The sequence below is a fragment of the Podarcis pityusensis genome (genome assembly GCF_964106645.2).
Source record: "Podarcis pityusensis genome assembly, chromosome: 8".
Taxonomy (NCBI): Eukaryota; Metazoa; Chordata; class Lepidosauria; order Squamata; family Lacertidae; genus Podarcis; species Podarcis pityusensis.
The window spans coordinates 66630265-66649394 of NC_138033.1; the positions used below are offsets into that span (position 1 = coordinate 66630265).

The 19130-nt window shown below is 42.6% G+C and overlaps 1 protein-coding gene across 1 annotated transcript; it reads right to left on the reverse strand.

Annotated features, from left to right (window-relative positions):
• Nucleotides 1-7294: 7294 nt before the first annotated feature.
• LOC308482740 (arylacetamide deacetylase-like 4) lies at nt 7295-17394 on the reverse strand. Its single transcript, XM_081016215.1, has 4 exons — nt 17135-17394; nt 15796-16012; nt 13895-13958; nt 7295-8275 (listed from the first exon to the last, which is right to left on the reverse strand). The coding sequence occupies exons 1-4, from the start codon at nt 17309-17311 to the stop codon at nt 7501-7503; spliced, it is 1233 nt and encodes a 410-aa protein (XP_080872341.1). The 5' UTR covers nt 17312-17394; the 3' UTR covers nt 7295-7500.
• Between the last annotated feature and the right edge of the window lie 1736 nt (nt 17395-19130).

Below are 19130 nucleotides of genomic sequence, written 5' to 3' on the forward strand. Positions count from 1 at the left end.
ACCCCACTAGTCACTCTTCTCCAGGATGAAGAGGAACCATTGATGAGCACCCTTTGGGTTCGGTCAGTCAGCCAGTTACAAATCCACTGAGTGGTAGCATAGTCAAGACCGCATTTTACTAGCTTCTTTACAAGAATATCATGGGGCACCTTGGCAAATGCCTTGCTGAAATCAAGGTAGGCTACATCCACTGCGTTCCCTTCATCTACCAGGCTTGTAATTCTGTCAAAAAACGAGATCAGGTTAGTCTGACATGACTTATTTTTCAGAAATCCATGCTGACTATTGGTGATCACAGCATTCCTTTCTAGGTGCTCACAGAGTGTTTGCTTAATGATCTGCTCCAGAATCTTCCCTGGTATTGATGTCAGACTGACTGGGCGGTAATTATTTGGGTCCTCTCTTTTCCCCTTTTTGAAAATAGGGACAACATTTGCCCTCCTCCAGTCTGCCGGGACTTCGCCTGTTCTCCAGGAATTCTCAAAGATGACTGCCAGTGGTTCTGAGATCACATCTGCCAGTTCTTTTAATACTCTTGGATGCAGTTCATCTGGCCCTGGAGACTTGAATACATCTAAACTAGCCAAGTATTCTTGTACTATCTCCTTAGTTATTCTGGGCTGTGTTTCCTTTGCTGAATCATTTGCTCCAAATTCTTCAGGTCAGACATTGTTTTCTTTATCGGAGAAGACTGAGGCAAACAAGGCATTGAGGAGTTCAGCCCTTTCTGTGTCCCCTGTTTGCATTTCACCATCTTCTCCTCTGAGTGACCCCACTGTTTCTTTGTTCTTCCTTTTGCTACGAACATACCCATAAAAGCCTTTTTTGTTGCTTTTAACCTCTCTGGAAGCCTGAGTTCATTCTGTGCTTTAGCTTTTCTGACTTTGTGTCTACACATGCTGGCTATTTGTTTGAATTCCTCTTTGGTGGTTTCCCCCTTTTCCATTTTTTGTACACATCCTTTTTTAATCTTAACTCAGTTAAAAGTTCTTTAGATAGCCACCCTGGCTTCTTTAGGCACCTTCCATGTTTCCGTCTCATTGGTATTGCTTGACGTTGTGCTTTTAGTATCTCCCTCTTAACAAACTCCCAGCCATCATGAACTCCCTTTCCTTTTAGTATTACTGTCCATGGGATCTCACCCAGCACTTCCCTAAGTTTTATGAAGTCGGCTTTCTTAAAGTCAAGAAACTGAGTCCTAGTATGCTTGGCTGCTCCTTTCCGCTGTATAGTAAACTTCAGAAGAGCATGATCACTCGCGAGCATGGATCCAAACTACAAGAAAGAAGATTCCACCTAAACATTAGGAAGACCTTCCTGACAGTAAGAGCTGTTTGACAGTGGAATTTGCTGCCAAGGAGTGTGGTGGAGTCTTCTTCTTTGGAGGTCTTTAAGCAGAGGCTTGACAACTCGCGATCACATCTTTGGCTGGTTGTCAGGAAACGTTTTGTACTTTCAATTATTTAACCGGAGCAACAAAAATTAGTTTCTTCACTAATTTAAGACTCCTGAAATAAAGAAAGGTAGCCAGGAATGCATTTTTGCACAGTTCCAAATGCACAGACTGATCCACAAAGCAAAATCCACTTCATACAGAGGTTTGATGGCAAGAAAAGAGCAAACCTCTCAGAAAACCTAAGTTGAAATGGGGATTGGTTGTGCTCACGTTATGGCCTTCAATAGTAGCAAAAATATTCTTTAAGGGTTCTGTAGGAAGTTTTGTTGTTTAAGAACTCCAGTTGGAAGAGGAAGCAATAACACAGAAGAGCAATTATTTGTTTTGTTTCATTACTGTTTGTAATGAAGACTTTTCACCTATGTTGTACTTATTTGTTTACTTATTTTATAATAATGTTTATTTTTGTAATGTTGAATTTATTGTTAAATTTATGTGCTCATGCGCGTGCGCGCACACACACACACACATCTATGGTTAGTTATAATTGATTTGGGGTTTTCTATTTCCCCTCTGGCTTCCCTACGTGCAATTCTTAAATTCAGAGATTTCTGTGCTTAAAATAACTTTTGTACTTGAGCAGGAAGAAATGCTCAAGCGGTGAATGTCTCGATTTTCATCTGAGCAATGTCAGAGGGTATGGGATACAACTCCATCTTTCTCAGTACAATTTATTTTGTTGTTTCAACCATCATGGTCATTTTAACCATCACTACAAAGACATATATATTTATCATTACTATGCAGAATTCACATAGATACACCATTAAAAGACAGCGTTAGCCAATTTATACATACATGTATACAGTGGTATCTTGGGTTACAGATGCTTCAGGTTACAGACTCCACTAACCCAGAAATAGTACCTCAGGTTAAGAACTTTGCTTCAGGATGAGAACAGAAATCGTGCTCCGGCAGCGCAGCAGCAGCAGGAGCCCCCATTAGCTAAACTGGTGCTTCAGGTTAAGAACAGTTTCAGGTTAAGAACGGACCTCCAGAATGAATTAAGTTCTTAACCCAAGGTACCACTGTATCTTAAAATGCAACCAAAACACAAGAGTTTCTATATTTCATTGACGATCAGATCATTACAGTTCACCATATTATCCTTGAGGAACATTCTTCTGAGTTTTGGGGCAGCAACCGCAAATCTTCCACGTTGTTTGTCAGAAACATATCAAAGCCAGATCATGTTTCTAATTGATAGGAGTTAATCTTCTATAGGAATGATTTTCAACCAGTGTACCATGGCACCCTGGGGTGCCTTGACTGATGGTCAGGGGTGCCATGGGCAACACTGGCCTCTGTCCCTCTTTCCTTCCCTCCCTCCTCTGATGGCCTCTTGTGTCTCTGCCTCCCAAAGGCTTGCACAGCTGTTTATTGCAGCAGCCCTGGCTACAAGCTCCCCAAGCGATTGGTGCCTCTAAGAGGCACCTTTCTTTGGAGTGGTGGGGGCAGCTCAGAGACCAGGGACAGCAGCAGCAGCTGCCCGGAGGACTCCCAAGGAGAGGGGAAAGGAGGCTGAGGGAACACTCCATAAGTGTTTCAAAAAGGGTGAGAGGCTGCCAGCTTTGCAAGGAAGGAGTGGAATAACTGGGCTCCTGAGCCCCACAGGGGTGCCACAGAAAGAATGTAGTTGGTTAAGGGAGCTGTTGACTAAAAAAGGTTGAAAACCTCTGCTATGTTGGAGTTTAATCCACGTTTCCTTTCTGACCTTTAGTGGCCACAGCAAAGAAAAGCAAGGTGGAAGGAGAATGAAGAAATGTTCCTCACTGAGCTCTAGCAACCTGACTGGAATTTCTTTTACATATGGAATTGGGGTACCTGGAGATGCTGGGAACTGCAAACGGGTCATTCACATATTTTGAACAGGATGTCAGCAACCATTTCCCCCCTATCACCAATTTAGTAAATTGTCTGTGGAAAGGGCAATCTCAGATTAAACAGGGAGAATATGGAAGCTAGTGCCAGTGACATTGTGTGGATGCTTCTCCCCCCCCCCAAAAAAAATCACTTTACAAAACAAAGGGCTTGCAGTAAAACTGGTAGTAATGACCATCAGTTTGGATGGCTTAAAAGGGGCTTTAGACAAGTTTGTAGGGAGTGGGGTTATCAATGGCTACTCGTTATGGTGGAGATTAGATAGATAGATAGATAGATAGATAGATAGATAGATAGATGATAGATAGTATCTAGAAGATGCAAAGATCACCCATGTTGAAGCAATGATTCTTCAACATCAACTTTGTTGGACTGGTCAAGTTGTTTGGATGCCTGTTTATCGTCTTCCAAAGCAACTACTCTACAGTGGTACCTCGGGTTAAGTGCTTAATTTGTTCCGGAGGTCTGTTCTTAACCTGAAACTGTTCTTAACCTGAAGCACCACTTTTGCTAATGGGGCCTCTTGCTGCCACCGCACTGCCGGAGCACAATTTCTGTTCTTATCCTGAAGCAAAGTTCTTACCCTGAAACACTATTTCTGGGTTAGAGGAGTCTGTAACCTGAAGCGCATGTAACCTGAGGTACCCCTGTACTCCCAACTTAAGAATGGAAAGTGAAATGCTTTAAAGACACTCACAAGTCCAATCTAAAAATATATACGGTAGTATAAACACTGACAACTGGGAATCACTGGCGTGCAAGGGCTCCAATTGGAGAATAGTCTCTACCAAAGGCATCATAGACTTTGAAGAAGCATGAACTCAGGACAAAAGGGAGAAATGTGCTAAGAGGAAGGCACATTTGGCAAACCCTCGTTGTGCTCAGCTCCCGCCCAAAAACCTATGTCCCCACTGTGGAAGGATTTGCGGATCCAGAATTGGCCTCCACAGTCACTTACAGACACACTGCTAAGACAATATTCATGGAAGACAATCTTACTCAGTTACAAGTGATCACCAAAGAATATATAATGTCCCTAGGATCAAAGGCAACATCCTCTGAATACCGGTGTCTAAGGAGTGTTAGAGGGAGAAAGCTTTGCACTTATGACCTGTGGGTTTACTACTGCAGGAAACAGGGAATTGGTCTTGATAAGCCAGGAGGGGACAGACTTTTCCAGTTCAAGGGCTGCATGAACAACCCTTCCAGAGATAGGACAAAGGTCAAAAGTGGTTGGTGTTGAATGGTTTCTTTAAATGTAAAGGTTCATCATTGTTCCACTCGATGTGTATGTCTTTAAGGGGCCAGAGCAAGGGCCAGAGCAAGGGCCAGCTTTACAGCTGTGAAACATAGCAGGTGCTGCTGAGTTGTATTGATTAAGTTGTGTCAGCAATTGGGTGTAGTATATAAGGAGCAGCACCTAGCTCTCCCATTATCCTGGGGGATGGGTTGGTGGTTGGGTCTGGTTTGTTGTTGATGTATTTAGTGTATAAGGAGTTTTTGTTATTAAAACCTTGTTTAAGTTATTTTTGAGTCCCTTTTTAATGCATGGTCTCCCCAGCAAGTTCTCTGCAGCGCTACCATACTGCAAATAGCCAATAGTTGGCGCAACAAATGTCATTCTGGCAATAAAAGGGTACTGTTTCAATATACACACACAACCCACACAGCTTTCTCCACCCAGTCAAGCAGGGCTGCTGAAGGGGGTGGCTGAATTCTTCTTGCTCCTGGGAGAAACCTTTTATCTGATCCAGCAGGACTGCTTTTATGTTCTTAACTTAAGGTGTTATTCTAAGTTACTCAGCAGGCTGCTTCAAAGCTCGGGTTACACCCATAAGACCTAGAAAGGTGAATCAAAAGTCTTATGTCCTTAGAGCAGTTTCAGAAACGTTCTGAGTGGCATAAGAACATAATCCTGGATAGCTCAATTGGTTAGAACATGGGGCTGATAATGCTAAGCTTGCAAGCCTGATCCCCATATGGGACAGCTGCATACTCCTGCGTTGCAGGGGGTTGGACTAGATGATTCTCAGGGTCCCTTAAGTACATAAATCACATGTCCGAAATAGTACAGGAGAGCAATCCTGAAGCCATCTTGACTCTTAATGACACTAAATAATTCCTCTGCAGAAGGAAATATCTTGGAAAAAGCTCTCCCCATAGTTCTTTTCACTTACAAATAAATTGTGCATGAGTTTGCTTTCTTTCTCCTCCCTCCAATCCCTTTTCCCATCTTTGCAGTGGCTTCAGAGATCAGGGGTGGTGAACCTTCTCAGGAATATTTTAAGGGCCACATGGCTGCCAATTTGCTACAGACCAAGATTTGAGGATTTTTACTATTTGATAAACAGTTATGGTCGAATGCATAGGGTTGCCATGTTTTGAAGAGCAAAACAGAGGATGCTGTGACGGCCATTAAAAGCAAATAAAGGCAACTTGTATCAAATTTTACCCCTGAAAAAGAGGACGTGTCCTGGAAAAAGAGGACACATGACAACAGCAACGATACCAGTGCTGAATATCCCCTCTGTGGGCAAAGAAGGTTGTAGCAATGCAGCTCCACATATCCTCATAAGAAACAGATTAATTGGCTTCATTCCAGTCTGGCTTCAGGCCTAGCCATGGCACTGGAACTGCCTTGGTGACCCTGGCATTTGTTGTAAGAAAGATATAGGGAGTGTGATCCTCCTTGTTCTGACTGATTTCACAGCACCTTTGATACTGTTCACCAGTGTGGTTTTTCTAGAAAAAGAGATGCTGGAATTCACCAGGAATATCTCCCTTGTTCTCTTATAATGGAAATGGGGCCTACCTGAGAGGTGCTGGACCTGAGTTCTAGTGAGCTGCAGCTTAAAAAAAGTCCTGCTGTTGACCATGGTATGTTTTTGGAGCATATTAAGGAGGTGTGGGTTGGGTCACTGTGTGTCAATGGTTCCACTCCTACCACCAAAGCCATTTTTTGAAACTACTTATGGGAGGTGGCTGGTGGCTTAAGAACTGGAATTAAGCCTGGTGGCTTAAGAACTGGAATTTCTGCTCCGTGTTATATGAACATCTCTATTAAGCTGGTGGGAGTTGTTATCAGGAGAGATGGTGTGAAGTATCATCTACATGTGGGTGATACCCATCTTTATCACTCTGTTGCATCTAAATTAAGAAAGGAAATTAAAGTGTTCGGCTGCGCCTTGGAGGTGCGGATGGTTAGGTCAAGCCCTAAATTCCACAAAGTAGGGAGATGACAACAAAGGTCCACCTTACCAACAAAGGTTCGTATAGTTAAAGCTATGGTTTTCCCAGTAGTGATGTATGGAAGTGAGAGCTGGACCATAAAGAAGGCTGATCACCGAAGAATTGATGCTTTTGAATTATGGTGCTTCTCGCTGTTCATTTGAATCTATTGGTTCGAGTCCTACCCTCAGAAGTAGCAGAAAACAAGCTTGCTTCATCTCCCATGTGACAGCCCTTTATATATTTGAAGATGGCTACTAAATCACCTCTCCGTCCTCTTCTTCAAGCTAAACATATCCAACTGCATCAATGATTCCTTATAAGGCTTGGTTTCCAGACCCTTGATGAGCCTGACCTACTTCCTCTGCACAGATTCCAGCTCATCAATATCCTACTTAATTTGCAGCACCCAGAACTGGACACAGTCCTACTGGTCAGGTCTGGTTAAGATAAAATTGAGTGAAAGTGTTACTTCTCTTGATCTGGACCCTATAATTCTGTTGATTCAGCCTAGAATAGCATTAGGAGTGCAGATCTCCAGCCAACCTGTCTGTAGTAAAATGGAAGGGGAAATATATATATATATATATATATATATATATATATATATATATTAGTGAAAACAATATAATATATATATATATATATATATTAGTGAAAACAATATAGAAATGTGTTATATTAGAGCACATTGGTTCTAATCATGTGTATATTAGTCAAAACTCCATACAAAGTAAAAGTGTTTATTAGGAAAATTTCACACAAAAGTGCTGGTGAATTTTCATGAGCAATTCCCCACTGTCCCCAAGAACCACATATAACCACAGAATTGTAGAGAGCTGATTTATGACTGGAAAAGTGACAAAATGTCAGAAGCTAAAGTTGGCAGATTCTCCCTTCCTTATGAATGACCCATAAATTCAAGAAATTTCCTCTCATAGGTTTTTGACAAAGTCTACAATCCTGTCCATCAATTCAACTGCAGCAGGCAATGTGAACAGGCCTGCGTCAAAGAGGTTTAGCACCCCATGAAACCCATTCTCAACATGGAACCAGCTGACTTTCACCCCATTGTCCTCCAGACGTTTCTTGTACAGCAGTGCGTCATCTCGTAATACATCGTACTCGCAGCTCACAGTCAGGGTTTCAGGAAGCTTCTGAATGACAGAGTCCTCAGCAAAAAGGCAAGAAAAATCATCTTCTAATGTCTCTGATAATTGCCTATAGACTTCAGGTTCATAAGGAGCAAGTGGGACTTGTTTGTAGCCTCTCGCCTTAAATCTCTCTGGAATGTTGTCTGGACTCACCCACTTCCCATATTTCAGTCTCATTGAATCTGGCACATGAGAGCCCTTCAGGAGCTGCCCTGCCAAAGAAGTGTCTTTTCCAATATACTTCATTCCAAAGTAAGCAACGTTTTCCCGGAACAAGGGGGGCATTGAGCCATTCTGCTGATAGGAAGGCGTGTTGAGGTCCATAGCCTGGGAAGTCCCATAGATCAGCACTTGAGCCCGTAGTTTTGGAAGGTCTGATCTCTCCACCAGTTTCTGGGCAACAACAGTAGCATAATTGCCCCCCGCACTGTCCCCACCAACGATGATCTTAGAAGGATCCACCCCATGGGAAGCTGCATTTTGAATTAAGTGTATGGTAGCAGCAAGGCAGTCCTTGTACTGAGCGGGAGGAAGATGCTCAGGAGACAGGCGGTAGCTGCAGAATAAAACAGAAGCAAAGAGGTAAGCTTCCAGAAACTTTTCCCAACACATTCATGATCACATAAGGACACCAGAAGGGCCTGCTAGATCAGGCTCATGGCCATCTACTACAGCATTCTGTTCTCACCAGGTTCAAGCAGCTTCCTATGAGGCATCTGCAAGCAGGACCCAAACACAAGGCCCTCGTCCTGCCTGTGGCTTCCAGAAACTGGTCTTCAGCAGCACTCCTGCAAGTATCCATGGACAGCCCTCCAAATTCTTCCTCAGGCATTACTATATACAGTGGTACCTCGGGTTAAGTCCTCAATTCGCTCCGGAGGTCCGTTCTTAACCTGAAACTGTTCTTAATCTGAAGCACCACTTTAGCTAATGGGGCCTCCTGCTGCTGCTGTGCCGCCAGAGCACAATTTCTGTTCTCATCCTGAAGCAAAGTTCTTAACCCGAGGTACTATTTCTGGGTTAGCGGAGTCTGTAACCTGAAGCATATGTAACCCGAGGTACCACTGTATGTGGGATGTGCAACCCAACTGGGATGTACACCCAGGGCTATTTTTCTAGAAAAAGAAGTCCAGAAATATGGTCCAGAAATCTCCATGAATCATGAACACCTCCCTCATTCTCTTAGAATGGCAATGGTGCCCACCTGAGAGGTGCCAGAATCCACCTGAGTGGTGCTGGAACTGAGTTCCTGTGAGTTCCCCCTGAAAAAAGCCCTGTGTACACCCCATCTGCAGATGGTTAACCTTTGAACTCATGCAGAATCCTCTTCAAGAGGGATTACCTCAGGTCAGGGGCAAATTCCAGGCAGGTAAGATCGAAGGATGAGGGCACAAGACAGGGTCCGTGATGTGGAAGTTAGACACTAACTAGACTCCCATTTGCAGGGTATGTGGAAGGCAGCCCTAAGTGCTTTGACCCTTTTATTAGTTCTCTTTTTCCTTCTATAAAAACTACACAAGACACACTCTTTTAACAATTAAATAACATATACCTTTTACTTCCAAACCCTCCAAATGTTCCTATTTTCCAGGGACATCCCTGATTTAGAGAAGCTGTCCTGGTTTCCACTTAAGACACGAGTTAATGGTGGTCGCTCCCCACTGCCCTCACATATTTATGAGGCAAAAAACCTGGCAATCTCCCTAGTGTGGTCTGGGGAGCTCACCGCATCCTGCTGTGCCACTTTAGCCTATGTCTGCCAACTTGAAAGGCAGAAAGGGTGTGACCCGGGAGTGTGTCCCTGCCATGGCTGAGCCTCCATTTTGGGCATGATTTATGGTTGGTTCCTCCTCAATTTGGAGTATTGATTAGAGGCAATTTGGAATATTGATTAGAGGCACTCCTGGACCGACATATGATAATGGGCTGCAATCAATCAGTTGCCGAAAGAATGGAGCTTGGCTCTTTGAAGGTATCTGAATGTTTGTTTTTTCCCGAAGCTTGAAAACTCACACAACAGCCAAGAAAGGAAGCGGGAGGACAAGGTGCTTTGTGCTTTCATATGGTTTCTAAATTGTCGTCTTTTTCTCATCCTCCCCTGTAAAATGAAAGAGACGTACGTAGCCTTGGCTCTGTTATTCTGTCTGTCACCTTGGAAAAGAGGGGGGAGGCTTTTGATTTATGCTTAGCAGGAATTTAACATGGTTTTTTTTTATGCCCTCCCACCTCAACCGAGGTTGAATGGACTTTATTTAAAATTATATTTGGATTGGACCCAGGAGTGTGAGGGAGCAGTGTGGAGCAGGGAGAATGAATGGCTGCTGAATAGATCTGACAAGAGACTGAACTTGAGAAAATACTTTTTCTTTAACTGTTTGCCGAGGAAGAACTCCAGAGCGGAATGTTAATGGCAGAGATTGTTTATGTACTCTGTGAGTTATTTAGGCTGCAGCCAGTATGCTAGTTGGTGAACAGTGAAAGGAATGGAATGTGACCTCGTACCACCCAGATAAGCTGGCAAAGAACAGAACAAAGGAAGATAGTAATTAATTCTCTCAGCTCACCAGGTCTGAAACAACAATGTAAAAGAAGGACTACACACATGAAATGGATTATATATTTATAAGATGTAACAGAGGCACTGTTTGTAAGGAGGAATAACCAGTCAGCTGCAAGGATGGACTAACGTCTAGTGAAGGATGACAACCGAACATTAAACAAGAGAAGATGCAGCTACGGGGAGGAATGATTGACACATGTTTGCAACAGGAGCGAGAAACCTGATTTTAAGAAATTGTATTAAATTTAAGGAATTTTGTCTGATTTGTAATAATTTGGAAAATTAATTTAAATTTTTTTAAAAAAATAAATAGAGCAGCTGTCCTGGTTTCTGATTTGATCTCGTAATGTGCTGCTTTCCCTTAGGACATCCATACTTTCATTGGATAAATGTTGGAGGGTTTGGAGTTACCCAACTTCTGAGCTATCTGAAGGCAATCCTGTATAGGAAAGGTTTTATTATATTTTGTATATGTTGGAAGCTGCCCAGAGTGGCTGGGGTAACCCAGTAAGATGTGTGGGGTATAAAAAATAAAATCATCATTATGGAATGGGATGTCCCTATTTTCATCAGAGAAATGTTGGAGGGTATGTACTTAGTGCACTTGCAGTTGCAGCTAAAATATACAATGCAGGTGAATGCTTCTTAAATTGCTAATTCACAGTAACTGAATTACTGTGTCCCGAAATGATGCACACCTAAAAAGTATGTCACATAGATTAAACTGTTACAGACTAACTAACCCTGAGGCAGACAGCAGAACAACAGTTCAACTGCTTTCATGTAAAAGACTGTTAATAGCTGCCGTACCAAGGGCCATAACTGCCATAACTGCCATAAGGTGTATGACATCAGAGAATTCTACAGCTCTTGCAATTAACCCTTTACATATATATGAATCTCGGATGCTAACATCCTAGAAAGGAAGAGTTTGGCCTGGCGGGGGGGGGGGGGAAGAGTGGCATTTGTGAGACCTGAGGGCAAGAGGCACAGCTGGGTGTGCAAGAGAGAAACATTTGAACCCTGGTTCTGAAGGGTCCACCCCCTGCTTCACACAGGTGTGTGAATCCTGCCCTTCCAACCACCAAATGCTGATTGACACAGTAAAAGGTCATAAAATACTACTAACAATAATTTAAAAAATCAAAACACAAGAGAGCACAGATAAAACAATGCTCCGGAGGCAGAGAGTAGCTGGTGAATAAAACAGAAGCAGAGTTTTAAGCTTCCAGGATCTTTTCCAAACACATCCATGAGCACATAGGATTCCAAGAAGAGCCTGCTGGATCAGTTATAGCAGATACAATGCATGTGAAAGTCAGCTGGATCGTGCCCTTAAAAAACTGACTTTTCCAGCTAGCAAAAGAGCCAGGGAAGCAGAACCCTTCAGGATTGGATCCAGGTGGTGCAATACCATTTGCCACTTGCAACTTTCCCTCCCGCTTCTGTTTAGATGCAGGGGCATGACCTCTCATTTACCTGTTCCTTCCTGACTCTAAATTTAATGAGAGATTTAGTTGCCATATGTCCAGTTTTTCCCAGGCACATCCAGAATACAGCAATGTCAGGGCCCAAATCAGAAACAATGTCAGGGGAAATCCGAACATATGGCAGTCCATGTCAGCAGTGCTGTTTCTGCCATTTTCCCATAAAAATAGCTCAACAACTTTTCTGTCCGGATTTTCTCTGTTTGAAATATGGCAGCTCTATAAAAGCCCTAACTGAACATTATTAGCCCCATCTCTGAATTGATTGTAGGCTAGATCTGGGTTGGGTGGTCTCCAAGTTGAGGCTGATCTGGAGACCCTGGTTAGGGGTGCTGTGCGAGTCCTTATGCCCAGCTCATAGTCTCCCCACAGAACTGAGCATTTTCATGTCTTAGGTGCATGAGATCACAGAACAGAATGTTGATTGCTTCCGGGTTCCATTTCCGGTCTGCCTCAATGGAGGCAGCTCCCACAACAGCAGGAGATTGTTGGTGAAGAAGCAAACAAGGATGATTGAGAGTAATTATCCTTGCAAATCCCCCCCCCCCCCGGGATGGGGGGAATGGGGTTCACTTGCAGTTTGTCTCGGTACCTGGCTCTCGCTCCAGCATGGAAAGCGAGAGGCAGGGAGGCGCTGAGTGCAAAAGCACTTCGCCTCCCAATAACCCTCCTATGCCGCCATTAAGAAGCAGAGGCTCTTCTGTTAATTAGAGTTTAATTTCGACTAATGTACAGACACGTGCTAGAAGAGATGAGATTATACACTGCAGAATTGAAGCAGCTGCAAGTTCATTAAGGTTTGAACTTGAAAGAAGACTTCATTTGGTGTAAAAGACGGCAGGGGGAGGGGAGCCTACGGCTTCTTTATATACAGTTTTATTCTATACATTTATGATTTGGCAGTTCTCCTTTGAAATGCTAGTTCAAATTATGGATGTACAGATGAAGACGGTGAAAACTGGATAGCAGCTATGGAATATAACATCAAATGGAACTGTGTGTGTAAAAAAAACAAAAAAGGAAAAAAGGGAGGGAAGCTCTATTTTGCAAAAGGTTTGTGATGGAAACTTAGAGCTGACTCCTCCCTATCCTTTATTATCCTCAGACTGAACTGAATAATGCTAAAAGGACTTGGAATTTAATTAAATTGGAATCGTAATCGCTTAACTTCGGCTGAACGGAGGGATGTGAGGAATCTGTGAGCTTGCCAAGGAGTTGATAAGGTTAATTACTGAGTTATTTGAAGTTCAACAGCTTACTCTCCTTCCAAGGATGAGAGAAAAATGGCGAAAACAGGATATTTATTGGGACAGTGTGATGTGTGCAGCTGCTGCTAAAGTTGCAAAACAATGAAGCACAGGATGGAGCAATGGAGAACTTCTGAAACAACAATGGGACACTAGCTCTGCCCAAGGCATGATGGAGAACAGCAACAACTGGCAAAATATAGACATAATATTTTGCAAGGACAGGAAGAAACATTACAAACAGAATACCGTATTTTTTGCTCTATAAGACTCACTTTTTCCCTCCTAAAAAGTAAGGGGAAATGTGTGTGCGTCCTATGGAGCGAATGCAGGCTGCGCAGCTATCACAGAAGCCAGAACAGCAAGAGGGATTGCTGCTTTCACTGCACAGCTATCCCTCTTGCTGTTCTGGCTTCGGAGGTTCAGAATATTTTTTTTCTTGTTTTCCTCCTCCAAAAACTAGGTGCGTCTTGTGGTCTGGTGCGTCTTATAGAGCGAAAAATACGGTAATTGCAACACACAGGAAGAACCAGTAGAGTGTTTGAATGCTTCACCTGTAGTTTATAAATAATTTAATGTGTCAATACAAATGGATGTCGTTAATTCTAGCACACAGGAGGGTACCTAAATTGTATAATTTGGCATCTGAATGATTAGTATTACTAATTGCATTATAATTTGGCATTGTTATAATAAAGTATTATATTGTAACTGAAAACTAATAAAAATTAATATTGGAATGTTGACAGCTTTCACGGGGAGCCTTTCTCTCCTGCAAAGAATATGGCAAGGGATGCCATCAAAATACAGCAACATGCTGGGTGCAAAGCACACACACACACATTTTTCATTTGAAAGGATACGTGGTTGCATTTACTTACCCAACAGACACAACCACTGAATCAGTCTCCTTGGCGATTTTGCTGCAGACATCTTGGTAGCACCCTAGCAAGATGAGAGGGAAATTTTAAATAGGGAGGTAATTATCTGCTGCCTCCAGTCTTGCCTTTAAAAGCACATTTTTGAACAGCAGTCTTCCGATATATAATGTATTTGTACATGCAATTTTCACTGACATAAACCCCCCAAATGCCCACCTCAAAAAACATTTCTCCAGTCAGCATGGTCAAAGGTCTGGGATCATGGCTCTTGCATTTCAGGAAGCAAGCTCTGTGAGGAGAACAGTATTCTCCCACCACCACAACAATATCAATGTCTCTAATAATAATAATAATAATAATAATAATAATAATTTATTTGTACCCTGCCCATCTGGCTGGGTTTCCCCAGCCACTCTGGGCGGCTTCCAACAAAGATGAAAAATACACTAAAATGTCACATATTAAAAACTTCCCTGAACAGGGCAAGCTCTCCTGAGTCCCCACTTGATTCTCGCCTTCCTTCCTCCTGAAGTTACTACTTTATAGGTAAGAAGGTAAAGGCCCCCTGGATGGTTAAGTCCAGATAAAGGTGACTATGGGGTGTGGCGCTCATCTCGCTTCAGGCTGAGGGAGATGGCGTTTGTCCACGGACAGCATTACGGGTCATGTCACCAGCATGACTAAAACCACTTCTGGTGCAATGGGATTACTAGGTTGCTACTTTATAAGCTGTTGCAACGCAATGTCACTGTGTTCTGTAGCCAAGAGTATCAGTATTAATTGCTAACTTGTGAAATCGCATTTTGTTTTGCAAATGAAAGCTGGTGCAAGTGCAGTTTGTTGATTTGTTGACCTATTTAGCAAATGTGGGTGGGGTGGCTGTGGGGTGGGGTGAGGTGAGGGATAGGGTCAGGTGTAAATGAGGGGGTGGCCAGGGGAGGGAGGGCGGCTGGGTTAATAAACAGAGTGATCAGGAGCAGCAATTATTATATGCTGTATTGGGAAAAATATAAGCCGCACTTTCTTTCCAGATTCCGACTGTGAAAACTTAAAGTGCGGCTTAAATTCAAGACCTTACGAAAAATCCTTAATAGAGATGTGGGGTCTGGGAAGCAATGATAACAAGATCCTCCATTTGTTTGTTTCTTCCTGTTGACCTAAGTCAGCACAGGTAAAGGTAAAGGGACCCCTGACCATTAGGTCCAGGTGTGACTGACTCTGGGGTTGCGGCGCTCATCTCGCTTTATTGGCCGAGGGAGCCAGTGCACAGCTTCCGGGTCATGTGGCCAGCATGACTAAGCTGCTTCTGGCAAAACAGAGCAGCACACAGAAACGCCGTTTACCTTCTCGCCAGAGGGGTACCTATTTATCTACCTGCACTTTGACGTGCTTTCGAACTGCTAGGTTGGCAGGAGCTGGTACCAAGCAACGGGAGCTCACCCCATCGCAGGGATTTGAACTGACGACCTTCTGATTGGCAAGCCCTAGGCTCTGTGCCTTAACCGATAGCGCCACCCGCAGCATATATGCATATAAATAAAAATAATCCAAAGCACATGTGTGCCCCTTGTCCCTTCAGGAACTACCACCAACATTCTTGTATCTCAGCCCAGTAAACCTCTCTTACATTGATATCTTAAGCACTTCTACCCAGAAAGGAAATTCCAGTAAACATTAGGAACACTTTTCTGATGGTGCGAGTTGTTCAACAGGGAACGGACTCCCTTGAAAGGTGGCAGGGCTTCTTCAGCTGTGATTCCTTCATTGCAGGGTGTTGGTCTACATGACCCCTTGGGATCCCTCCCAACTCTCCTTTTCCACGATTCTACATGGGCTTACTTGAGTTCAATGGCGCTTGCCTCTAGATAAGTGTTCACGGGCTGACAGCCTTAATCTCTTACCGATGCTTCCAATCATCCCAGCTCCTCCATGAAAGAACATAAATCCTTTCCTTGGGCCAGCAGATGGTGCTTTGGGCTGATAAACCCTCACAGGAACCCCGTCAAAATGCAGATCTTTGGCAGAGAGGCTGGGATCCACTCTTGGATTCCAGAACCTCTGGAGGAAGCGGATAAAGGCACACTGGCTGCAGACACCCAGCAGTTCAAGACACTTCCCCTGTAGGGTAAAGGAACAGTCTCATGAAAATAGTGCCCACATTTGCATCCTATTCACAGGGAGTGGTATCCAAATAAGTCCTATTTAAAGTAGACCCATGGAAATGAATGAGTGCATGTTAGCCATGTCCATTAATTTCAATTTGTCTGCTTAGAATGGGACTATCATTAGAGGCAGCCCTGGGTCACAATAAGCGATCCAATGGTTTGGCTTGATGTCAAAACCCAAAAGCTTTCCTAAATCATGGTTTGCTTGGCCACCCCAACCCAAACACCAGCCAAGGTACAGAGACAAAAGAAGCTTTGGAGAAACAATCCACAATCTGCTTGCTTGCCTATGAGACCATATGTGCTTTCCTGAAGAAACCATGATGTAAACAAACCATATTATTAGTGTGAATAATATATTTCTCTCTATGTGTGTCCCTCTACAGGTTAAAAATAAAGCCCTTGTTAAATTTGATAATATCTTCATCTATCATCATCATCATCAAGTAAACTCATTGATTTTCCTCATTTCATGCTCTATTGTGCAGTATGCATATGAATTACTGAAATATATAAACTATTATTATTAAATAAATAAAATTGTATACTGGCCTTCATACAAAGATCAAAGGGTGGTTCGCAGAATAAAAATACTAGATAAAAACACAAAATACATAAAAAAGAAGTGCAAAGCAAACCAAGAACACCTTTAAAAGATATAGAAGTGGTATATATAAAATATATAGAAGCCAAAAACATCCCTCCCTCAAACACATTTAAAAGGACTTAGAAATGTTTTTGCCTGACACCTAAAGATGTATTAAAGATTGCTAATTAGAATAAGAATAATTACATTTCTTAATCACCTTAATCACATAAGAACATAAGAACCTCTGGCTTCACTTGCTTCACCTGTTGCTCATCCAGCCCCCAACTCACCATAATGGCAAGTTTTGAAATGTTAAAATGACTGTAAAACTATTGAAATGCATATAACTGAAAATCATAAAGAAAAAATTAAAGATGCTTCTTCTTCTTGTCGTCATCATCATCATCATTTCTTAATCACCTTTCACATAAGATCATAAGAATAACCTGCTGCATCACATAATGGCTCAACAAGTCCCCAACTTACCACAATGACCACCATAATGACAGTCCAGTGAATGACCCGAAGCTTTAATGGACTGTCAAATCCAGATGGGATTTTACTCCTGGAAAGATCATAATAAATTGCAAAGGAGAGAAACAACAGGGAAAGAATCCCTATAACTCCAATCACCCCAAGCAGGAGGCCCAGAAGAAGCTCCATTTCACTGTTCCAAAGAGTGCAAGGGAAACATTGAGTCTACACTGGAAGAGTTTCTACTGTGTGGCTCCACCAGAGGTATCTACGCTGCTAAATAGGCTGTAGACCGGTTAATTAAGTAATTCCCAATTAGCACACATACTCCCATGCAGATATTTCATCCATCGGAACATCAACAGCAATTTCATGGCTCTTGGCAATGGTGCCATGTGATGTTCTACTCAGGAATGTCACATCCGGCCACTGATCAATCCAGTTCCATAGTATCTGTCCCAGAGCTCTTTGGCTTTACATACTATGTGTTCATTGCCTGAAGTTCACAACATCCACAGCCAGCTTAAGCCTGTAGTCAGGAATGGTAGGAGTCCTTGTCCGAGGTGGCAGAGGACTTGTGTGGCCCAAGATTTCCAAGGCTTCAGACACGAGTCTCATTCTTATCCAGAGATTTCAGGGATGGAACTTAAGACCTTGCATATTCAAAGCATAGGCTCTTCTTCTGAGGTACGGGCCTCATAGCTAAATGCAAGTCCGTGTTGAGATGAAGTTTTCATTAAAATGTTTTCAGTAAAGATTTTCTTGAGTTACAAAAGCACATACATCGCCTCCGTTTTCTGATCATAATGTCCTTTTTACAGATCGCTTATATTCAATGTGAGCCTTAATCTTGTATACAGTATAAGGTTGGGGGAGAAGAGAAGTGTGGGGGAAGAGGAGGGGAAGAGGGAGTAATAAACCTTCATTCTTCTACATACTGTATGTGTAATGTTTTTGTATCCGTGTCATTTCATCGTTTCATATATTAGTTTTCCTTTTTATCATTTTTATTTGATTTTTCAAATATACATTTACAACAAAACCAAATACATTTCATTTATTTTATTAGTTTTATTTGACATTGAGAGAGGTTGGGTGAGGCATTCACAAAGTAAAGGAAGGATTGAACTCTGATTAATAAGAATACACACAGAGGCTTGAACCAGCAAGACTCTGGGAAGGGTGCGTATAATAATCTCTGTCTCCCTCCACCCCTCAGCCCAGGTTTTATTCACAAAAGAACTTTTTACAGAGTGTTCGTAAGAACCAATCAGATTTCTTCTGAGCATTTCAACACACCCCACGTGGGGACAAAGTTAAATCAAAAGAAATTCTTTTAACTACAAAGACTACTCTGAGCATGCATACATAATCTGAGAGTAAATAAAAGAGGACTAGAGAAACACCAGAGATCACAAACAGGAGTAAACAAGAGAGGATGGAAGGATGGCAAGGAGATAGGCATCTTTATCACCTTCCTGTGAAACTATTTCCAGGCCCTAAGATCAACATCCTGAGATTAACATAGTGGGAAAGCTACATCAAAAGAAGCTTGCCCACTATCTTTGATGGCCCAGGATGCATGCCTGGCTAAGCAACTGGCAGTGTATGTGACTGGTCAAGAAAGAGAAATGGAACAGGAATGCAGAGGTGTGGATTGATCAAGAATCATATCAAAATAGTTTAAACCCAGTCAACGCAATGCTTTCATTGCTGACACAGATGGCTTACTCTATATTTGTTATAATTCCTCATAGCAATCCCACCTGATCACTACAGTTGGGGGGCCTAGGGCATGGTAGGTTGCCTTCAGTTGACTGCCGTAAGTTTTGTTTACGTGTGTACAGGGAGGGTTGTTAGCCATATCAATTCAGATGCTCTTGGTGGTTTCTTGTTGTTATCTTGTTGGGCTGTCTATGTAATAAAAGGGAGCCACACCGGGGTGAAGGCGTCCTCTTTTATTTGTCCCCGTGTTAGTTTCAGTTTGTGGGTTAGTTTTTCTAGTAAG